Source organism: Miscanthus floridulus, chromosome 12 (assembly GCF_019320115.1).
Source record: "Miscanthus floridulus cultivar M001 chromosome 12, ASM1932011v1, whole genome shotgun sequence".
NCBI classification, from domain to species: Eukaryota; Viridiplantae; Streptophyta; class Magnoliopsida; order Poales; family Poaceae; genus Miscanthus; species Miscanthus floridulus.
In genome coordinates this window covers 51,499,228-51,517,650 of record NC_089591.1, presented here as the reverse complement: position 1 = coordinate 51,517,650, position 18,423 = coordinate 51,499,228, and the positions used below count along the sequence as shown (strand labels likewise).

General features: G+C 43.4%; 1 protein-coding gene and 1 pseudogene across 2 annotated transcripts; one reads left to right on the top strand and one right to left on the bottom strand.

The window, feature by feature from the left end:
• Positions 1-10,743: 10,743 nt before the first annotated feature.
• LOC136496542 (uncharacterized) lies at positions 10,744-16,255 on the top strand. 2 transcript variants are annotated; one of them, XM_066492246.1, is made up of 5 exons: positions 10,744-10,957; positions 12,337-12,430; positions 13,438-14,132; positions 14,421-15,292; positions 15,761-16,255. In XM_066492246.1, exons 2-5 carry the CDS (start codon positions 12,421-12,423, stop codon positions 15,783-15,785), a joined length of 1,602 nt encoding a protein of 533 aa, XP_066348343.1. In that variant the 5' UTR covers positions 10,744-10,957; positions 12,337-12,420; the 3' UTR covers positions 15,786-16,255. The 2 variants fall into 2 exon arrangements, with proteins under 2 accessions (XP_066348343.1, XP_066348342.1); XM_066492245.1 differs by having other exon boundaries at positions 10,749-10,957; positions 15,754-16,236.
• A 387-nt stretch (positions 16,256-16,642) lies between these two features.
• On the bottom strand, positions 16,643-17,382 carry LOC136496543 (uncharacterized; annotated as a pseudogene).
• Positions 17,383-18,423: the final 1,041 nt, after the last annotated feature.

Below are 18,423 nucleotides of genomic sequence, written 5' to 3'. Positions count from 1 at the left end.
GTTTTCTTTACCGACAGCTTTGCGAGGGGTGTCATCGAACTTCGTCCACAGCGTCACTTGGTGGATGCATGTACCTACTTTAGTTGTGGATGTGGACTCGTCTACCAGTTGGCCATCCTAAGATTCTAGCTCATCGTGAGTGGTTCTCAGGTCAGCCTCCATGTCAGCAACCGATGCGGGCGTACCTTTGGAACCTGGTTAGGGTTCCGCACGCAAGGTTACAGTGGGCGTACATTGAGTTCATGAATGAGCTAGACACGCGAATGGTGTCTAGTGTAAGTAAATTTTATTTCCCATGCTGGTTTGAAATGGTTTAGTATACCATCTAACATCTTGTTTGGACATGTTGCAGGTGTCGTGGGAGCCGTACGATGGAGGGAGGGCACTTCCTTTTCATTTGAGCAACATGTGTGGGCGCGACGATGACTTCTATAGGATGATGTGCCCTCTAATCTATTTCTATGCTGTCGAGTTCCACCTGCCAGATAGAGCTGCACGTCAATTTGGAGTGAGACAGCTTTGGCCAATGGCTCTGTTCTTGACTGGCATTGCCTTACACAAGTAAGTCTTTTGCTATTTTAAATGTCTTGTGATGGTCCATTTCCATTAATATGGTGACATGTACATGGATTCAAGTAATGATAACATACGTGCAGGTTGGATCGTCAGAAGAACATAAAGATTTTTGATTGGGAGAAGCACCACCAGCACTACATTAAGCAATGGGAGCAGATGCACGACAATGTGGACGAGAACAACGAGCCACACATGAACTGTGAGTTTAGGTGGTATCAAGCTTGGCACCAATGTGCGACATGTTGCAGGCTGAGGCTACAATGGACACAAGATGGCTACGCCGACATCGAGTCGTCTGACGATGAAGACACGGTGTACGGCCAATCTAATCATGTAGGAAGGCAGGTGGAGGCAGGACCAATCTTAGACAGAATGGTAAGTCAGTTGCCTTATTTTTCTACGTTAAGTTGCATACCAATACATTATGCGTTAGAGGTATCTATTTTAGTTAGTGCCACCTTCGAGCCGTTGCATCCTTATAATACGTTAGATTCTTATACAAAAGAAAATAAAACCTGTTGCTATTTGTTCAGAAGTATTATTACTGAGAAGTTTGTTGCAGGGCAACACCCTCAAATGCTCCATTGAAGACATTGATCGCTTTCATCCAAGAGTCCGGGACGACGACACGCGTAGCTTCCTAGACGTAAGATTCAAAATATTCTTTCAAACATATTATTAATACGTTAGATTCTTTTAGTTAACATAATTTTGTACAATAGAGGCTGGCATATCGGCTACGCCGTGTGGCTGCTCGTTGTGGTTGCAGGAAAGACACGACGTAAGACGTGTACATTCCTTCCGCAGGCAGAGGAGGCTTAGGTTCCTCTAGCCAAGCACCTACAGGCTACATGGGACGAGGACGAGGACGACGATGATGTGGACCAGAGGCACGAGAGCTTGGCCCCCTCTTAGCTCCAGGACGCTCTCTCGACTCAGCCTACACAACCACCAGGCACTAGGCGATGCCGTCCACCTGACCCTTACACTCCAGGTACCAGCGCTCTTGGTCACAAGGGTAAGGGTAAGACTAGGAGACAGTGAGGGTTTATGGTAAATGTTAGTATGTACTATTATAGATTTTATAGTTACTTTCCTATAACTATTTGGAACTGTATGGACATTGTGTACTATTTGGACTATGCATGACATATTATTTTGATTGTGATGTTCGATGTGGTTGTATTGTGCTCTTTGGACGATTAAATGTTTGGATTATATAATGATGTATCTGTTTATAACTGTGGATGCTCCTAAAACAAGGGAAACTCTAGCGAATTTTTTCCATGAATCATTAATTATACTACACTGCTAAAAAGCCACAAATGTAGTACACAGATTAAATATAAATTTATTAGAACGTGTGCATTCCAATGGTATTGTATAGACGCTTTGCAGATGAATCTAGGCTTTTCAGTAACAGTGAATGAATCTAGGCTTTTTAGACAATGAAAATAGATTTTTCAGTTATAAGGACGAGGAGTACTATGACAACAGTGATTTATCACTTCACTTACATAGTACACCTATAGCTTCTAGGCTTTTCAGTAACAGCAACCGAATCTAGGCTTTTCAGACAATAAAAATAGACTTTTTAGTTACAAGGACGAGGAGTACGATGACAACAGCGATTTATTACTTCACTTACATAGTACACCTATAGCATCTAGATTTTTCAGTGATTTATCATGTCAACGACGAATTTTCAGGAAACGAATCTAGGCTTTTCAGTGTCCATTGAAATAGGCTCTTTAGTGAAACTAATTAGGCTTCTTTTGACCAGTTATAACACATTGAAACGACAACTTAACCTGCCTCTGCCTATATATACATAATGCTAGATGCATTGTTACTTACTTCCTAACTAGTATTTTCTTTCATTGCAGTACCAATGTCTGGAGGGTCGTCTAGAGGGAGAGAAAAGGGGAAAGTTACTACCATTGTGTGGGAGGGTTCTCTTGGTCCCGATTTTTTTGAGGAAGCTCTTTATGAGAGGTTACCAGTTGAGAGCAAATGTGATTTCACCAAAGAGGCACCACTGAGAGGATACGATGAATGAAAAGAAGAGTGGTCAAAATGCACGCATAGTGAGAACTGCCTAGTGCAAATGTTCACGGAGGGAATAGATGGAGATCGTCGTTTCTTCAAATGCCCGCGAGCATGGGTAATTGCTATTACTATTTGTTTCTTCAATATGTTCATCTTCTATACAACTTATATGACATACTTATTGCAGTCTTCCTTGGCCGAAGAAAACTGTGGGTTCACTAGTTGGGTCAATCCTCGACCTATTTATCCGTATGCAGAGTACATCTACTATCTGTAGGACCGTATCTTCGATCTAAAAAGGGAAGTTAGCAGCGGTTACAAGGACAACGAATAGGACGACAACAACAATGGTGCTGATTCACAGGAGGCACTCTGCAATGATCCATATTGCACTTGCCCTAACCATAAGAACAAGGGGCCTCCGCCGTCACCCCCGCCATCACCACCACCAACAATGGGAGGCTACAGTGAAGAAGGTGCAACATAATTTGCTATGTGGCCACACTACTAGGACGACTCTATCTTATTCACATGGCACATCCATGTGTTTGTTGTTTGGTTTAATTACCTAAGGCATATTAGATTTAGTAGAAGGAACTTTGTACCCTAGTTCGGTACATGTTCTCACATGCCATTTCATGTGTTTTGTGTGTTGAATTATATAATGCCCTGCTTTGTTAGGTTTTGTTTGTAGCACGTGATCATATTTCACTACGTCCACAATATTATACTAAATATTATGACAACAAATAATGAAAACAACTACATAATGAAAAGTCTAATACTATGCTGCATTAAACAACACACAGTAGACAACATTGTTCATGAATAAACAATAGACTAGCAAGTCATGGAGACTACTGAGTACAACAAGGCCACTTTCCCTTGCTCAAGGCATCGAGATTCTCCTCCATCGCTGATTTCGCTCGGCATGTATGCTCAAGCTTCTTCTCCCTCTCCTCCCTGTACGCAGCAACACGCCTCCTTTCCTCCTCTTTCTTGTGCTCCTTTTTTGTAGCATCCTCTCCGTATCTCTTCTCCATCATCTCCTTGTCCTCTACCTCCCACCGCAACAGTTTTTGCATCCATTCCTTGTCTTCAGGCTTGATCTCAGTGTCGATCCACTGCTCAAAATCACAGAGCGGTGGAGGGGTCTGCAAAAAATGTATTTGTTACAAAACAAAAAAATCATGCAAAATGTCATATGACACAAACATCAATTCCTCACCATCTTGTTAATGCAGCGCTGACGAAGTGTAGGCTCAAACGAAAAATTAGAACACATTCAATACCTCTGCCTATACATGTCCTCTTCATCGGACTTGGCTACCTTGCAAGGATCGCCGCAAAAGCACATGGGCACTGGAACACCACTAGGCAGAGGCAATTGGTCGAAGGCATTTTCGGTCATCCGGCCATAACTACAATTCAATCAATTTCGTTCTAAGAACCGAAAGCAATTAACATTAAACTCTAAACCTAGGGTTTACCATTTGATGCACAACAATGAACCCATAATATAACAACATGTGCTGAGGCTATCTTGGTTTGCTAGCTTTTCCACGCCTTGGCATCCTACGGTTGTATAATACAAATATTAAAAATTGCATGAAACCCTAAGTAATGACGATTCTTAGGTTGAAAAATTCGACTAATATATACCGAATCGATGCGAAAAAACTAGGAGGGGAGCGAGGATACCTTGCTCTCGAAGATCTACGGATCAAATCAAAGTTTCCAAGATCCAATATGCCGATTCGTGAGGTAGGGTGGAGTGGGGAGAGAAAAAACCTGAGAGGGAGGAGAAAGAAGAGGAAGAAGGCTTGGGCAGGAAGGTTGGGGGCCGGGTTAAAACACCACCTCAGCGCCATTGATATTGGCGCCGAGCTCGACGCCAGGATCTACGGCGCTGAGCTGCCTGCCAATTCACCGCCACGACTACGTCAAGCCCAAGACCTCGGCGCCAGCAGCGATGGCGCCGAGACGTGTAAGCTCGGCGCCAGCAACGATGGCGCCGAGCTAAAGGTCTAGATTTTGAAATCATACCTCCAGGGACATATTTGTGAATTTTTTTTTCAAAAAAAGAGCTAAAAAATAAAAAATTCAGACGCTGGCACCGTCGTCCGCTCGCTCCAACTCCAACTCCATCTCCAACTAGTCGAGATAGATCTCCAAGGTCCACCACCGCAGCACTGCTCCCACCCACTAACCCAACCCAACCCAACCTGCCTGCGGTGGTGAGCAAAAGCGGGGGCCCTGAGCGTGTTGCCCCCTTCCATCATGCCAGCCTCACGAGGGCCCACGTGTCACCATCATGCGCGCTACACCTTCGATCCTGCGCATGACGGGACATCTCCACCGTACCATGACAAGAGAGACGCTCTTCAAGCTCGCCGCCTGCCGTGTACTACCACCACCCTCAACTGCACCCGCACCAGCATCGGCACAGCCTTTTTCTCCCACAGCGGATGAGACCGTGAGACAGACCAAAAGTATGCAGGTTAATTTGATGACACGCAGGCAGGGCCTGTTTAGATTGATGCCTCCCAGGCAAGCTCATGCCCAGGCAGCCATCCTGGCCCTAGGCGCTCGAAATTGGACGCCTGGGAGACGCACTTGCACCAGACAAGATTCCCAGGGACTAATCCAAACAGGCTCGCATTGCGGGCGTCTTCCCAGTCACGGTCAGGGTTTGTTCAGGCCCCTCGATGCCCTCCAATCCAATGGGGGAGCTTGATTAAAGAACCAGGAGCGGCCATTCTACATAACTAATTACTCATGAACAATTGAAGGTTCACCGTTGAGCAAATGGAAGTTGCATTGGGCAGTGGGGGCCATGGCCCAACTTGGGCTTAGGGAGTTAGGGGCTGTTTGGTTCCCAACCTTTCGTTGCCACGCTACGGATGCGGCTCGCCACAAAAAATCGACTGTTGTTTGGTTTCCGCATAAAGTGAGGCTCGCCACAGAAATCTCAGTTCATTTGCGGTAGCTTTTTCGCCACAGGTGCGGCAAGATTTTTCTCCGCCACATACTATGGTGCGCATAGCCTAGCGTGGCTTCCAACGGCGAGCAACCAAACAACCCCTTAACCAAGCTCAACCCTTGCTCCAATCCGAAGGGATTGGACACTTGTTGAGCAAATGCAAATTGCATTGGACAGTGGGGGCCATGCCCCATCTTGGCCTTAACCAAGCTTTGTCCCTGCTCCAGTCCGAAGGGATTGGACACTAGTATGTGCGTGGTTGCTGAGATGGTTGGAGATGGGATGGAACGTTTCCAAATTAGAGGTTGTTTGGTTCTAGGACGATGAGGATGGAACCATCTCTATGAGGAATATTTGGCTCAGATCGATGTGGGTTTAACCCATTCTTTGAAAATAAAGGGACAGTGAACGAAGAAGAAGAGAGGTCGACAGCAGGGAGGGCCTTGGATTTTAGGCTGCATCTGCCACTGTGATGGGTGATGCAACCCAATAGGTGCATACAAAAGGATTATTAATCGCAACTGGTTCGGTATGCATGATATTTGACCATACTAGCCACGTAGATATGGTTATCTATGTTTGCTCTCTGTTTAAAATCAGACGTCCTGTTCACTTGAACCTATCAATCTGGCTTATTAGCTATGGTATAGTATTTTTCTCTCATAACAAAGTAGCATCAACCGGCTTATCAGCCGTAAAAACTATCAGCCGAATAACCTAAGAATAGGAAAAAAAAAAAACAAAACCTTCCGTTTAGGGTATGCGTGTATGTCATCATGACTAAATTCACAAAATTAAAGAAGTATTGGTTTTATAAAATTTCGAGGAAAAAAACTTGTTGCATAGTAATATCTGTAACTTCAACCGGATAGTTAAGTGGCCAGGGAAAAAATAGAAAGAAAACAAACCAGACCCTAGTATAGTACTACTCGAACGTTACCGCTTGGCCCACTGCTCCATGTATACTGTACAACTACGGTCTGATCGTTTGGTAGTAAATGATTGTAAATTTTTAGCTAAAATAGTATTTTTTTCTTACACCAAACCAGTCAGTAGTAATAATCCATGATCGTATACGATCGTTTTAGCCCCAACCGAACAGGCTGCTAGCTAGCATGCTTGTGACAATTTCTGCCTTTTGAGGTGTTGCCTCCGCAGCCAGTCAACTCGATCGCCTTCAGCTTTCAACCTTGCTTTGGTGGCCCCTTTTGTGTCCCCGGTTCCCCGCGTAGGCGAGCTCCCCCCGGCCCAAAAGGGCCAGAGGACACCTACTGTTCGTACGAGTGCCCTTGCTTTATTTGCTGTGTAGCCCATGCTCATCATGCAAGAGGAAAGAAAAATACTGTGTTTCTTTCTCTTTTTTTAATTGGAAAAAACAGACAAATTTCGTGCCACACACTAGGGTGTGCGATATGAAATTCCAGTGCTAAATAGTTCATTCAGTACGGAGTACCGTTTCTTGGATCTCTGAGTTTGCCGTCCAACAAGAAGCAAAGTGAGACAAGGGGAGCTATGTCGTTCAAAATTGTGCATCTCTGTGTTCACCATTTCAAAACTGTGCATCTCTGTGTTGACGATTTCTACCCGCGCAATTTCTAGGAACCCTACCTAAACAATGCTAGAATTTCATAACGATTTTGTAAAGAAAATAGCCATTTCCACTCAGAGCTAAAATCCTCTGTAAACAGTCTGCAAAATCATGTCATATTCTTCCGAAGGGAAATCTGTATATGAATTATGAAACATGGGCATGACGTCAGGCCTCGACACATGTCAGCTGCAAAATCTCCCTCCGGTCACCCAGATCCAGTGGCCAGTCCCAAAACCGGGAACCTGCCCTGCAGGCTGGAACACAACATCGTAAAGCCCGTTGCTCTCGAATGGGCATGATGGCCAGGCCAGGCAGCAGGCCAGCATGATGGCGAGCCGTCCGGGGTCAAACGGATGAGTCCAGAGAAAGGTCGCCTCTGCCAATCCGCCATCCCATCCTCCACCCGTCCACCGCGATGCGCACGCTAGTGGCCTCCGCTGCAGCGCTGCTCTCGCAGTCGCAGACCCGCCCGCCCGCCCGCGGCAGCCATCCGGTTCACCACCTCGGCACCCAATTCCCAATGGGCAACGCCCAATGGCCTAGAGGTGCACAAGTCAATGGCATCATTTCCGCCCCCTGCTTTCTTTTCGGCACCCCCTTAAAAAATTGCCCTCCTTGCTGTGTGCGGGGCTGCGGGCACCGCGGAATCATGATGAGGATCTCCGCGAGGTCGCCGCTTAATCCTCTTGAGATGAGATCCTCCTCCTTACGGGCAAACAGATCATTAGTAGTATTCGCTTATAATCCTTAAAAGGAAGTTTTTTTTAAAAAAAAAAGGTCAGCAAAGATACGATGGCATTCCAGAGAAGGGATTGGTAGCGCTCAACAGTTTCTGATGGATATGCTTGAGACCTGGCTTTCTTGCAGACCTCAGCATAAAGCTATACTCCCTCCTCCAGGCTCCAGCCACATGTCACAAACGATTGAACGAAGCAAGCGATGATACTTAATTGCCGAGCTTAAGCATGCTTAGAGATGCTAGGCAGGCTTGTGGATGAGGTTTCTGAGTTCTGACGCCACTTTTTTTTTTAGGGGGGGGGGGGGGGGGGGGGGGGGGGGGGGGGTGTTTGGCGGTAAACATGTCATCACGGCTTAGGTTCCAGTCAAAATACGCAATTTACAGTTGGACGTCACCGTGATTATGCCATCAGAATTTGTAATTTGTAACCCACAACGAGCAGTGCACTCCCCCTCCCTCGGTGGAAAAGTGTCTGTGACAGGAACAAGGATCCTTCGTTTTTCTTTTTGTTTTTCCTACAATCCAAAAGGCACCTTATTTACTCATGCTAAAAATGTTCTATAGAAACTAACGACGCTAGATAAAAACTTTCGCTAGTCCTTATACAAGTCCTTAAGATATCAGCATGGTCTTTCTAAAAAAGCTACATGGTCTTTCATTTGATCCAGAATAGTTTAACGTGACATCGTCAAGAGATCTTACATGATTTAGATATGTATATAAAATTATTTATACATATCTAAAGGTAAAAAATATTTTACTTCGGACAAATACAGATGACTTGTTTATTTTATTATCAGACAAAGAATCATCTAAGATTAACGAAACATATGTGATTTTTCATGATCATTCTATTGCCATCAAACTTATATTGTCAATCTATAAGTACTTTTGTAAGTTGACAATTAGAGAGCAAAATGTTTGGCATATATAGCACAATCCAAAAAAAGGACTTATATCTGGGACAGGTGGTAGTAGCCTTCTTTAATCTTCCCCCTATAAACAAGCACAGTTGGCCCACATGACATAATAAAAAAAAATGTTTTCAAATTCTGAATGCTACTACTAATCCCATAATTTAGCCTATGCTAGAATCATCTCTTTTGAGTCTTGCCTCAGGCTGATGGAACTGGAAAGCATGGCTTCTACTTTGTCTTTGTCTCTAATGGAATGGGATCCACAGAGGTTTATAGTACTTATCAATGCAGCCGAGCTGTCTCCTCCTTGCGGTGTGGCCCGGTGATTTGCTCGTAGTAGTTTAAAAACAATGCCCCTCCTTTTCTTTGACTCTTCTTAGGCCTTTTATTTACTCCTCCTAAATTTTAGTCCCTATCATATCGGATGTTTGATACATGCATAGAGTATTAAATATAGACTAATTACGAAACTAAATACATCGATTGAGACTAATTTGTGAGACTAATTTTTTAAGCCCAATTAGTCCATGATTTGACAACGTGGTGCTACATTAACATATGCTAATAACGAATTAATTAGGTTTAATAAATTCGTCTGGCGGATTACTGAGGACTTGTGTAATTTATTTTATTATTACTATCGAAACACTCCCATGTGATACCCCACGTGACACCCCTAAACTTTAGCCTTTGGATTTAAACACTCCTTAGGCATTTTGCATGTACACCCCGGTTTTGTCCGTAATTACTTCTGGCAGTACTTTCCAGGTGTATCTCGTACAGTGATTCTGCTGAAGAGCAGGGGGTATCAATTACTAACAGATTTGCTCCCGGCCGGTACAGCAGCACATGAATGGAAGAACGCTGAACAAAAGATTTCTCATGTCCAGGATATATTAGCATTCCAGTACAAGGTAGTACAGTACTATCATGCAACCTCCCTCATGCATCGAGTAAGATTTAAACTTATCTCATGCAACCTCCCTCATGCAACCTCCCAGGAAATTTAATGTTCACTCTGGTTATGTGGAGAGTTAAAGTAAGCCTGCTTGTCAATTTTTTTTGAAAAATAAACATCACATGGAATGAAGAGATCTTCACCCTTTTCGCTTATGCTAATGCTTATGTTGATATGTTGTGGGGAAAAAAACACTGTTTTATGATTGAAAAATAGTTCTGAATAAACTCAAACGAACAGGGCGCTCTTGACAATTTGTTGGAATGCCAGCCATTTAACATGTGTTTTTTATATGTTTCTTGTTGGTGCCTTGCATTTGTCTGTCTAGTATTAGTTATACAGAAACCCTTATTACTATGTGTGACCTCATTTTATTTGTTTTGACTGATATTGCAAAGATCTTCACAGATCACTAATTCACTGTTGATCCTATATAGTATGATGTATTCTATGTCGTGACAAAAGAAAATATTATAATATGGACTAGTAACAATTATTGTATACCTCTCATGGAAAAAAAAATCCAGTGAATGCTATATTAAGAAATTCTTTTCTAATAAATGTACGAGATATACCAATACCATTGTTGTACTGTTGACATTTTACGTATAAAATATTGTGTTTTTTGCACTTTGAAATGCCCCAACTCAGGATGACTAGAGCATTTATGCAAATTCTACCCCGAAAGAAGCAGAATGGAATAAAATCCTACCCAGTCAACCGCCGCGCAAAAGTTTCCTGGACTGAATAGCAAAGTCGTCACCTGCACTGCACTTGCAACTACTCGTAAAAAAATTGCAGACCCTTCTTCTCGAAGCGATCCAAGGCTTCGGTTCGTGCACCTCGTCGAGGGTCCTATTCGCAAAAGGGCCTCCCCTCCCTCCCCTCATAGCGCATCAAATTTATTGCGGCTCTGCTGCCTCTCATGAATGACGTTTATTTAAGTCTCCACCCTCCGCCCCGGGGAATTCTTTTCTATATGTATCGCGGAATTTTTTGGGTTCTCGGGCTCCGCCGCGATCCATCCCATCCTCGCCGTGCCGCTCCTCCCGCCGCTCCCGCCGGCTCTCCCGGAGCTTTCTTTCTGACCGGCGCGCAGCAGAGAAGGCGAAACAGAATTGCGGCGGCGCCTGCACACGCGAAGGTCAGAGCTCCTCCGATCCTTCACTGCTTCACTCCGTCTCCTGTTCTTGGTCTCCTTTCTTGTGGTGCTGTCGTCCTTCTCCTCCCACGGCTGGTTCTGCATGCGAGTGAGGAGTGGTCGAGTGGAGGAGACTTGGTTTCTTGGCCCTGTTCATCTTCCCATGTTGCTCGTTTTTGCTCTGTTGTTATTTCTTCAGAAGCTCTGATCTGAAGAACTGGTAGATGAGTGGTAGAATCGCAGAAGGTAGCATTCGACGTGCATGTTTCGTGATTCTGGATTGGAGGCGCATCATTTTTGTCACCAAAAAAGAGGGAAAATAGAATCTTTGATCCAAGCTTCCTCTTCTTAGGCGTGTTGTTCTTGCCTGCACGTAGTTACTGGGCTGGGCCGCACAGTCCTGTGTAATTACTCCTCATTAGGCCTTACCGACACAGTCTGATGCGGCGCAGTTAAAGCCATGCTATCAGAGTCTGGAGCTCCTCGGGGCCCTTGCAAGTTTCTTCAAGACTTGAGACCCTCTAGTTTTCGATGCTGGGGTGAGTGGTGGATCGGTGCGCGGTTGGTGGTTTCGCTCATGTTTGCTGTCCTCGTGGCGGATGCAGAACAGTATTGAAGAGGTGGCCTCTTCTTCCTCCTCTCTCTCTTCATTTTTCTTCTTTACTTCGCCTCTTCTTCTCCCTCACCCTCCTTGCTTGCTTCTTTCCGTGAGAAGAAAGGAAGAAACCAGGGCGTGCTTGTCCTGTGATCCAACCAGGTCATTGTCTCCCTTTGCTTTGCTTCGTATGATATGGTACCGCTACTTTGTTCCTTTCTCTGTCTGCCTGTATGCCTGACCGACCGTCTCTGCATCGACGCGTATAGAAAACCTGCAGTTTTTGGTATCCGGTGCTTTGTCTGGTGCTTGTGCTGTCCTGTGCTGTGTAGTCTAGCTGTATGCGTGTGTACATTGAGGCTGACTTTCTCCCTGGAAACGCTTGATGTTTGGTGTGTCCAAATGCCGCGAAGGAGTTGTTGGGCGGGCCGGTCGTTGCCTCATCTGCTTTCTCTCTTCAGAGCTTGTGTTTTCCTTTAGCGTTATGTGTTTGCGACATGGTTTCGTCTTTTGATTTATTTTTCATCCTTCTTTTTTTGGGTGTCTCTGAAAGGGTGTAAAGTGTCTTGTTCTATCAGGACGCTGCGAGACTTTTCCTCCCATGGGAATCTAGTTTACGTGAAACGCGGCATTTGTTTGTAGATGGATGGACATCGGCATTCGCAAACGCAGCCTTTTGTCCTCCATTCTGGAGAACAGGAAGCATGCACTTTTTTGTCTGGGTGGATCGTCGGAGTATTTGACTTCTAAATTTCTAATATTTCTTTCTCTTCTTTTTTTTTTGCAGGAAAAATAATCAGCACTGTTTAGCAAAGGCAGCTCCTGAGTCCTGAGGCATGGCTAGTACTTAAGGATACTGTATGTGCAGACCATGAAGATAGGTAAGTGAGTTTCACATCGCCCTGTTCTGCATGAACTTATGGGCCAATGTTTTTTTTCTCACAACAAAACAACATCAGCTGGCTTATCAGCCGCAAAAACCATTAGCCGAACACACTGCCCTGTAAAGGCATTTGCTTAATTGCGTCAGTTAAGCACGGTTGCATTCTGATTTCTACGATTCTTGACGCTAGCCTGGTTTTGGGCTGTGGCAAAGGCTGATTGTGTGCCTTTATAGGGTAGTCTGTTGATAGATTGCGATCTGATTGCATGATGCATTTCATTTGCTAGGATAACTGAACTGAGAAATGTGCATCGCATCGTTGGTACGTCATGGGATTTGCTAGAGTCCACTGTCCACCTCATCGTTGTGATTTTAATACCTCGTCAACATTGTTCGCTTTCATACGCCTGTTATATTCCGCGTTAATCTTCATAGAAGGATCCATCATACCAATTTCAGTCAGTTTTTATTTTAATGCAATCTCTATATTGACTTGATGGCGACACAAAAACATTATTCTTGGCTGAAAAAATAAAAAACTATTCTGTTTGTATTGAATTATGATTTTCGTTGATTTGGTAGGAAGATTGTCGGTTCTTGGCTTTTGTTCCTTCAGGACTACCAACAACATCTTAGTTAAGCAAACAAACTTTTCTGGGTTTCTTTATGACAAGATGTGCTTTATTTGAGTTGTGAGTCACTGCAGGAAAGTTAATGCTTGCATATGATTACAGTGACAGCGCAACTAAAAGGAAAGAGAAACTACAGATGAACTTACCTAAGTACTCTAATGTTAATTACATGATAATAAGTTCTTTCTAGATATTTCTTGTCCTGGTTGGGTTGGTCACCAGTTATTACTATTATAATCTTAGAAATAGTTTTAGTCATTTATTGACGTTGCAAACTAGAAACAATAAATGTCGATTATGATATGCTTCGTTATGATTTTTTTCTTCTTCTCTGTTCACACTTTTAATAACTGATTTTGATTTCGGCATGCAGATGATGAAAGGCCTTACCAAAGTCATATTTTTCATGATCTTGCATCTAACGGCAGTCCTAAATTAGACTGTGAGGCTGAAAGACAAAGTGATCTCAAATTTTTGGCAGATAAAATGGTCGAACAGACCAATCAGTCTGAACTTAGTTTTGTGAAGGCTGAGCATCTGAATGGAGGTAAAATTGGGCAGACACGCATTGAGGATTACTCGTATGACAAGGATGTTGTAGAGATAAAACTGCCCGACACAGTTCTTTCTTCTGATTACGGTGTCCATTTTGTCAAGGATGTCTGCATTGACGAAGGAGTTCTTCCTGATCAAAAGACTTCATCAGAAAAGCAAGTAGATCAAAAGGTGTCCATAAACTTTGATTCCTCAGAATATACAAACGGTGACCTAAGGGAAGGGATAAGCGCTGGCTCTACAAAAACTGCACATGAATTAAAATCAGAAATAGTTATCCTACCTGTCATGTGTGATACTGATGGCAATACTGGGGAACAGAACTCGTGCAAAAAGCATGATCTTGAAGATAACAATACTGTAGATGTATCTACCAATTCTAATGATGAGGAATTAAATCCCAAACAATTACCATGTCATGAAGTTGCACAAGATTGCCAGGATGTTGGCAGTGTCATTTGTGAGAGCAATGAAAATCAGGACCGGCTTTTAACTGGAGAAGCAACCCATCAGGTATGCAACTACTTAACTTATACAGTACAACATTTGCAACTAATCTGTATGATCACCACTTTAACCCTTACAATTCATTCTTGCCTTTGATGTGTATCATAATGTTCGATGATTATATGTAAACTGTAAATTGTTTGTTCTGTTCTCCGAAAAACGCGAGTTGGTATTACATCCGTAGTTTATTTGGCTCAATAAATGAGCAACTGCCCATATAGTAGTTTTAACTATAACATCACTTATATACCTCTACACCATTGGAGCACATAACATGATTGTTCTTTGTTACAGGTTTCATCGAATGATTGTTATGAAACTGGAATTGGTATTGCGTCTGAGACCAGTAACATCATTCACAATGATTTACCAGAAGAATCAGCCACTGCTGATTTCTCGGTGGTGATACCTGAGGAAGTTGCTGTCAGTGCTCCATTGGATATGGAAGGATCCAACCAAGTTAATCACTATAACCCTTTTATTGCCTATGGATCACTAGACGAGACATGGGAACCTAATTACTCTCTCCCTACTATTGTGGATGCCGCTTCTATAGCACCCATTTGTCCTGTTGAAAAGACAGATAGTTTTAGTGATCTTGTCAACAGAGCACTGGAAGGATTTGATCCTATTGAAATAGATGAAGCCATAATTGAAGAGAATAGGTTGGATTCTGTTGAAGAAAGTTCAAGTACATTGGATGTCCAAGCATCTGAACAATGTAATGATCAGGGAGAGAGTCTCACTAATAATGATGTGAAAACTGATGTAGCACATGAAATGGGCACTGCTATATCTCTATCCACTAGCAATGGAGAGCATAGTGATGTCAAAAGTGAGCAAGGTCAGAAACATGAGATTGATGGTCAAGATATAAATGATTTCAACCCAAGAGATGCGGAGCTTGGCACAAAAGTAAGTGAGGACATAACGGATAGTAAGAGTTCAACTACTGTGCAAACAGAATCTGTGGTTCAGCAAAATGGACCTGATAGCGCAAAAGTGACTGCACAAACTGTTATTCGCAATCCCTTTGAGTCAAGCTTCTCTGGACCTAGCATTACATCAGGTCCACTAACGCCCTCTGGTCACATACCTTATTCTGGCAACATTTCTCTTCGATCAGAAAGTAGCACAACAAGTACTCGGTCCTTTGCATTTCCAGTGTAAGTGCAGACTTTCTGATTACTTCTTTTCAGCATAGAACTGCTTTCTCGCTCTGCAATATCGTTGCTTAATTCTATTCGTAATTGATAAAATCTAGCCCCATATAAGCAACTTCATAGTTTGTTGTACATCTGAATGGGACAGCATTGAATTCGTTCTTCTATAATGGTAAATAGTCAACAACATAAATTCCCCTGCCTAAAGGAATATCAGTCAAGCATGGATATAATAATTTCCATTATGCTAACTGCTACCTCATAACGTCATACTTGGTTGTACTGTCATGGGCTCAAGGCAGTTTCTGAACTTTTGAACCAATCAGTAGGAATTCTTCATAAATGTCGTCAATATATGAAACTTTATTTTGTTTTGTTTTCATGGGTTCAAGCATCTTTCTTTTTCTGTCAAGCATCATTCATAGGATTGTGCATCTTTCTTTCTTTTTTGGTCTAATTCACAGACTACAGAACGAGTGGAACAGCAGCCCCGTGAAGATGGCAAAGGCCGACCGCAGGCGTCTGAAGGAAGACCGAGGCTGGGGTTACAGAATCCTTTGCTGTAAATTCTGAATGCGCCTGCCCCTGCATCCTTTTTGCCTGTTGAGTTGAGCCCTTCGTGTCTGTCACGCTTGAGCCCGTGGAGGTCCATGTTAAATTCATTCAAATGTTTCTCCTCTCCCCCTTCTCTTTTCTTTTCTGCCCCCCAATGCCCTGCTGTTCTTATTTATCTCTAGCAGGTTAATGGCTTGTCGGATTCGGTAGTGGCTTGTAATTTACAAAACACTATGATGAGTGAGGAATTAAGGTATAGCTTCGGTATAGGATTTGTGGATACTTGTTGAGGTATTATTCCAGATGAACACCCATGGAGGGTGCTACTTGAACCGTGATACTCTGCTGCCATGAGCCGAGAATCACTGAAGTTATATTGGCCAGTGAAGAAACATAACAGCATGACAGTAAATTGGTGGAAATACATGTAAATCACTGAATCTGTTACAAGCATATGAGCACATTTGCGACCTGATACTGGTGCGGATGTACATACTACTACATGGCATCTATCCTCAAGCATGAACACCAGTGACAAAATTGCCCATCTGCACATGAATGATCCATGCTGCTGTTGCAGATTGGGCTAAACTGGTTGTCCAGGTTGAAGGCTAGATTAAGGCTGGGCACAAGGCATTATTATTCCACATGGGACAACTAAGTGTATAAACCCTCCTAATCTACTACTCCTAGGACTAAATATAGCAACTAAAGCCTGAAGAGAACGAAGCAGCTAGGCAGCTCTAACTATATGTACCGAACTAGTGATGCCATGCCCGAGAGCACGCCGGGGAAGCTAGCTAGCTATGGAGTACTTACGTACGGTACTAGCTATCTCTAGGGCTTCTTATTCACCTGCAGCGGCGTGGCGCAGTTGTTGATCGGCCGGCGGCGGCTCGCCTTGGACGCGTAGTCCCTCCTGAGCATGTCGTACATCTCGGTGATCGCGTCGCCGTGCTTCGCTACTGCGCGCATCTCCACCGTCCGCGGCCGTGAGCCTGCTGAAGTCGTCGTCGTCGTCGCTCCCACGGTGGCTTTGGTTCCCTCCTTGTTGTTCGGTGCACCGAGCTTCCGCCCTGAGATTACCTTGCTGGCAGCTAAATCATCGTCGTCGGTGGACGCCAACGCCTCGCCGAGGTTCTGCGTACAGTCATCCAAATCCTCTAGTAACTTTAGTAAAATATGTACATGTACTAGAATCTGTCAGTAGATTACTAGTACTAGATTTAACTTGCTCTGTGAACAGAACAGAACCAACGATGAGAGTATCACTAACCTCGTTTCCTCTGTTGTTCATCAGTTCATTGTTTGGGATTAGCACGACAACTGCAAGAACAGTGAAGATGGACGGATCAAGGCAAAAATCTAAAGTGCATCGACTGCGACTGCACAACAAGATGGACCAGGGACTCACCATGGCTAGCACAGGCGGTGGGGAGGTGAAGGGTGAGCAAGGAGACGATGAGTCGATGAGCAAGATGACTACAACCAGACTCATTGCACTAGTTCTTCTGATGCAGCTCACCATGGTGTGGAGTACGTTTTTCTTACAAACTATGCGTACATCAGTTCGATTAGTCGATCGCTTGTGTGGTTGTTTGTGTGTGTGATATATGCCCTCAGTTGAAGTTGCAAGCTAGGAAGAAGAAGAATTTGCTGAAGAGAAAATAGGAGAGGAAGCGCGGCGTGGGGGTTGTTAGCCTTTTATAGAGACAAAGGTGATACAATGCTTGTAGTAGTAGTGTAGGTAGTACTTCCAGCTAGAGGGATGGATGGATGGATGGATATGCAGTCAAAGCAAGCCGAGAGGAGAGCTAGGAATATCAGTTCCACCCGTACTCCCGTGTTAGTTTTCTTTAACAAACCCTAGGAATAATTTATGGATTGCTCCTGGGTTTTCAATTTCGGTATTGCAAAAATTTCGGTCACCACCGAAACTATCGAATTTCGCGAAATTCGGCCAAAATTTCGGCGAAATTTTTTTAGAGACTAACACATGAAGTATGCTTTTTCTAAAAAACATTTAAATCTAAACAAATATTAGTATGATTTATGACTACACATCTATTGAATACAAAAATATGCAATATAAACAATAAAAAATTGAGTCTAAAGTTATATAACACATGTATTAGTGTATTACAAAATTTCGGATTTTTCTTTCGGCCACCACCAAAATTACCGAATTTCGTAAAATTTTGCCGAAATTTTGAACCCTTCCTGATTGCGCCTGACCAAGGTATCAACCTAACCCAAGCAAGTCTGAACACGATTTGTCCACTGCATATATTTCATCGATTCAAATGTGTTAGCAAAAAGAGAGATAGATAGACAGGGAGAGAGAGAGAGAGAGAGAGAGATTGATAGTAGTATTACAAGCAGCCTGTTCGTTTGCTCGTAAACGATCGTAAATTTCCAGCCGGGAACAGTGTTTTTCTCTCACACCAAACCAGCCAGCAGTAAATAATCCACGATACGATACGGCCTCCCGAACAGGCTGAAGATCAGGTACTAATAACATAGGAGTATATGATTTCCTCTAATATCAAAACTAACATTTTGGTCAAAAAAATGTCAAA

Bases quoted from the DNA above. Each gene is read 5' to 3' on its own strand.
- LOC136496542 (XM_066492245.1), top strand. The intron at 14,133-14,420 runs GTATGCAACTAC...TCTTTGTTACAG, and splicing joins CTGGAGAAGCAACCCATCAG to GTTTCATCGAATGATTGTTA. The intron at 15,293-15,753 runs GTAAGTGCAGAC...TCTAATTCACAG, and splicing joins CGGTCCTTTGCATTTCCAGT to ACTACAGAACGAGTGGAACA.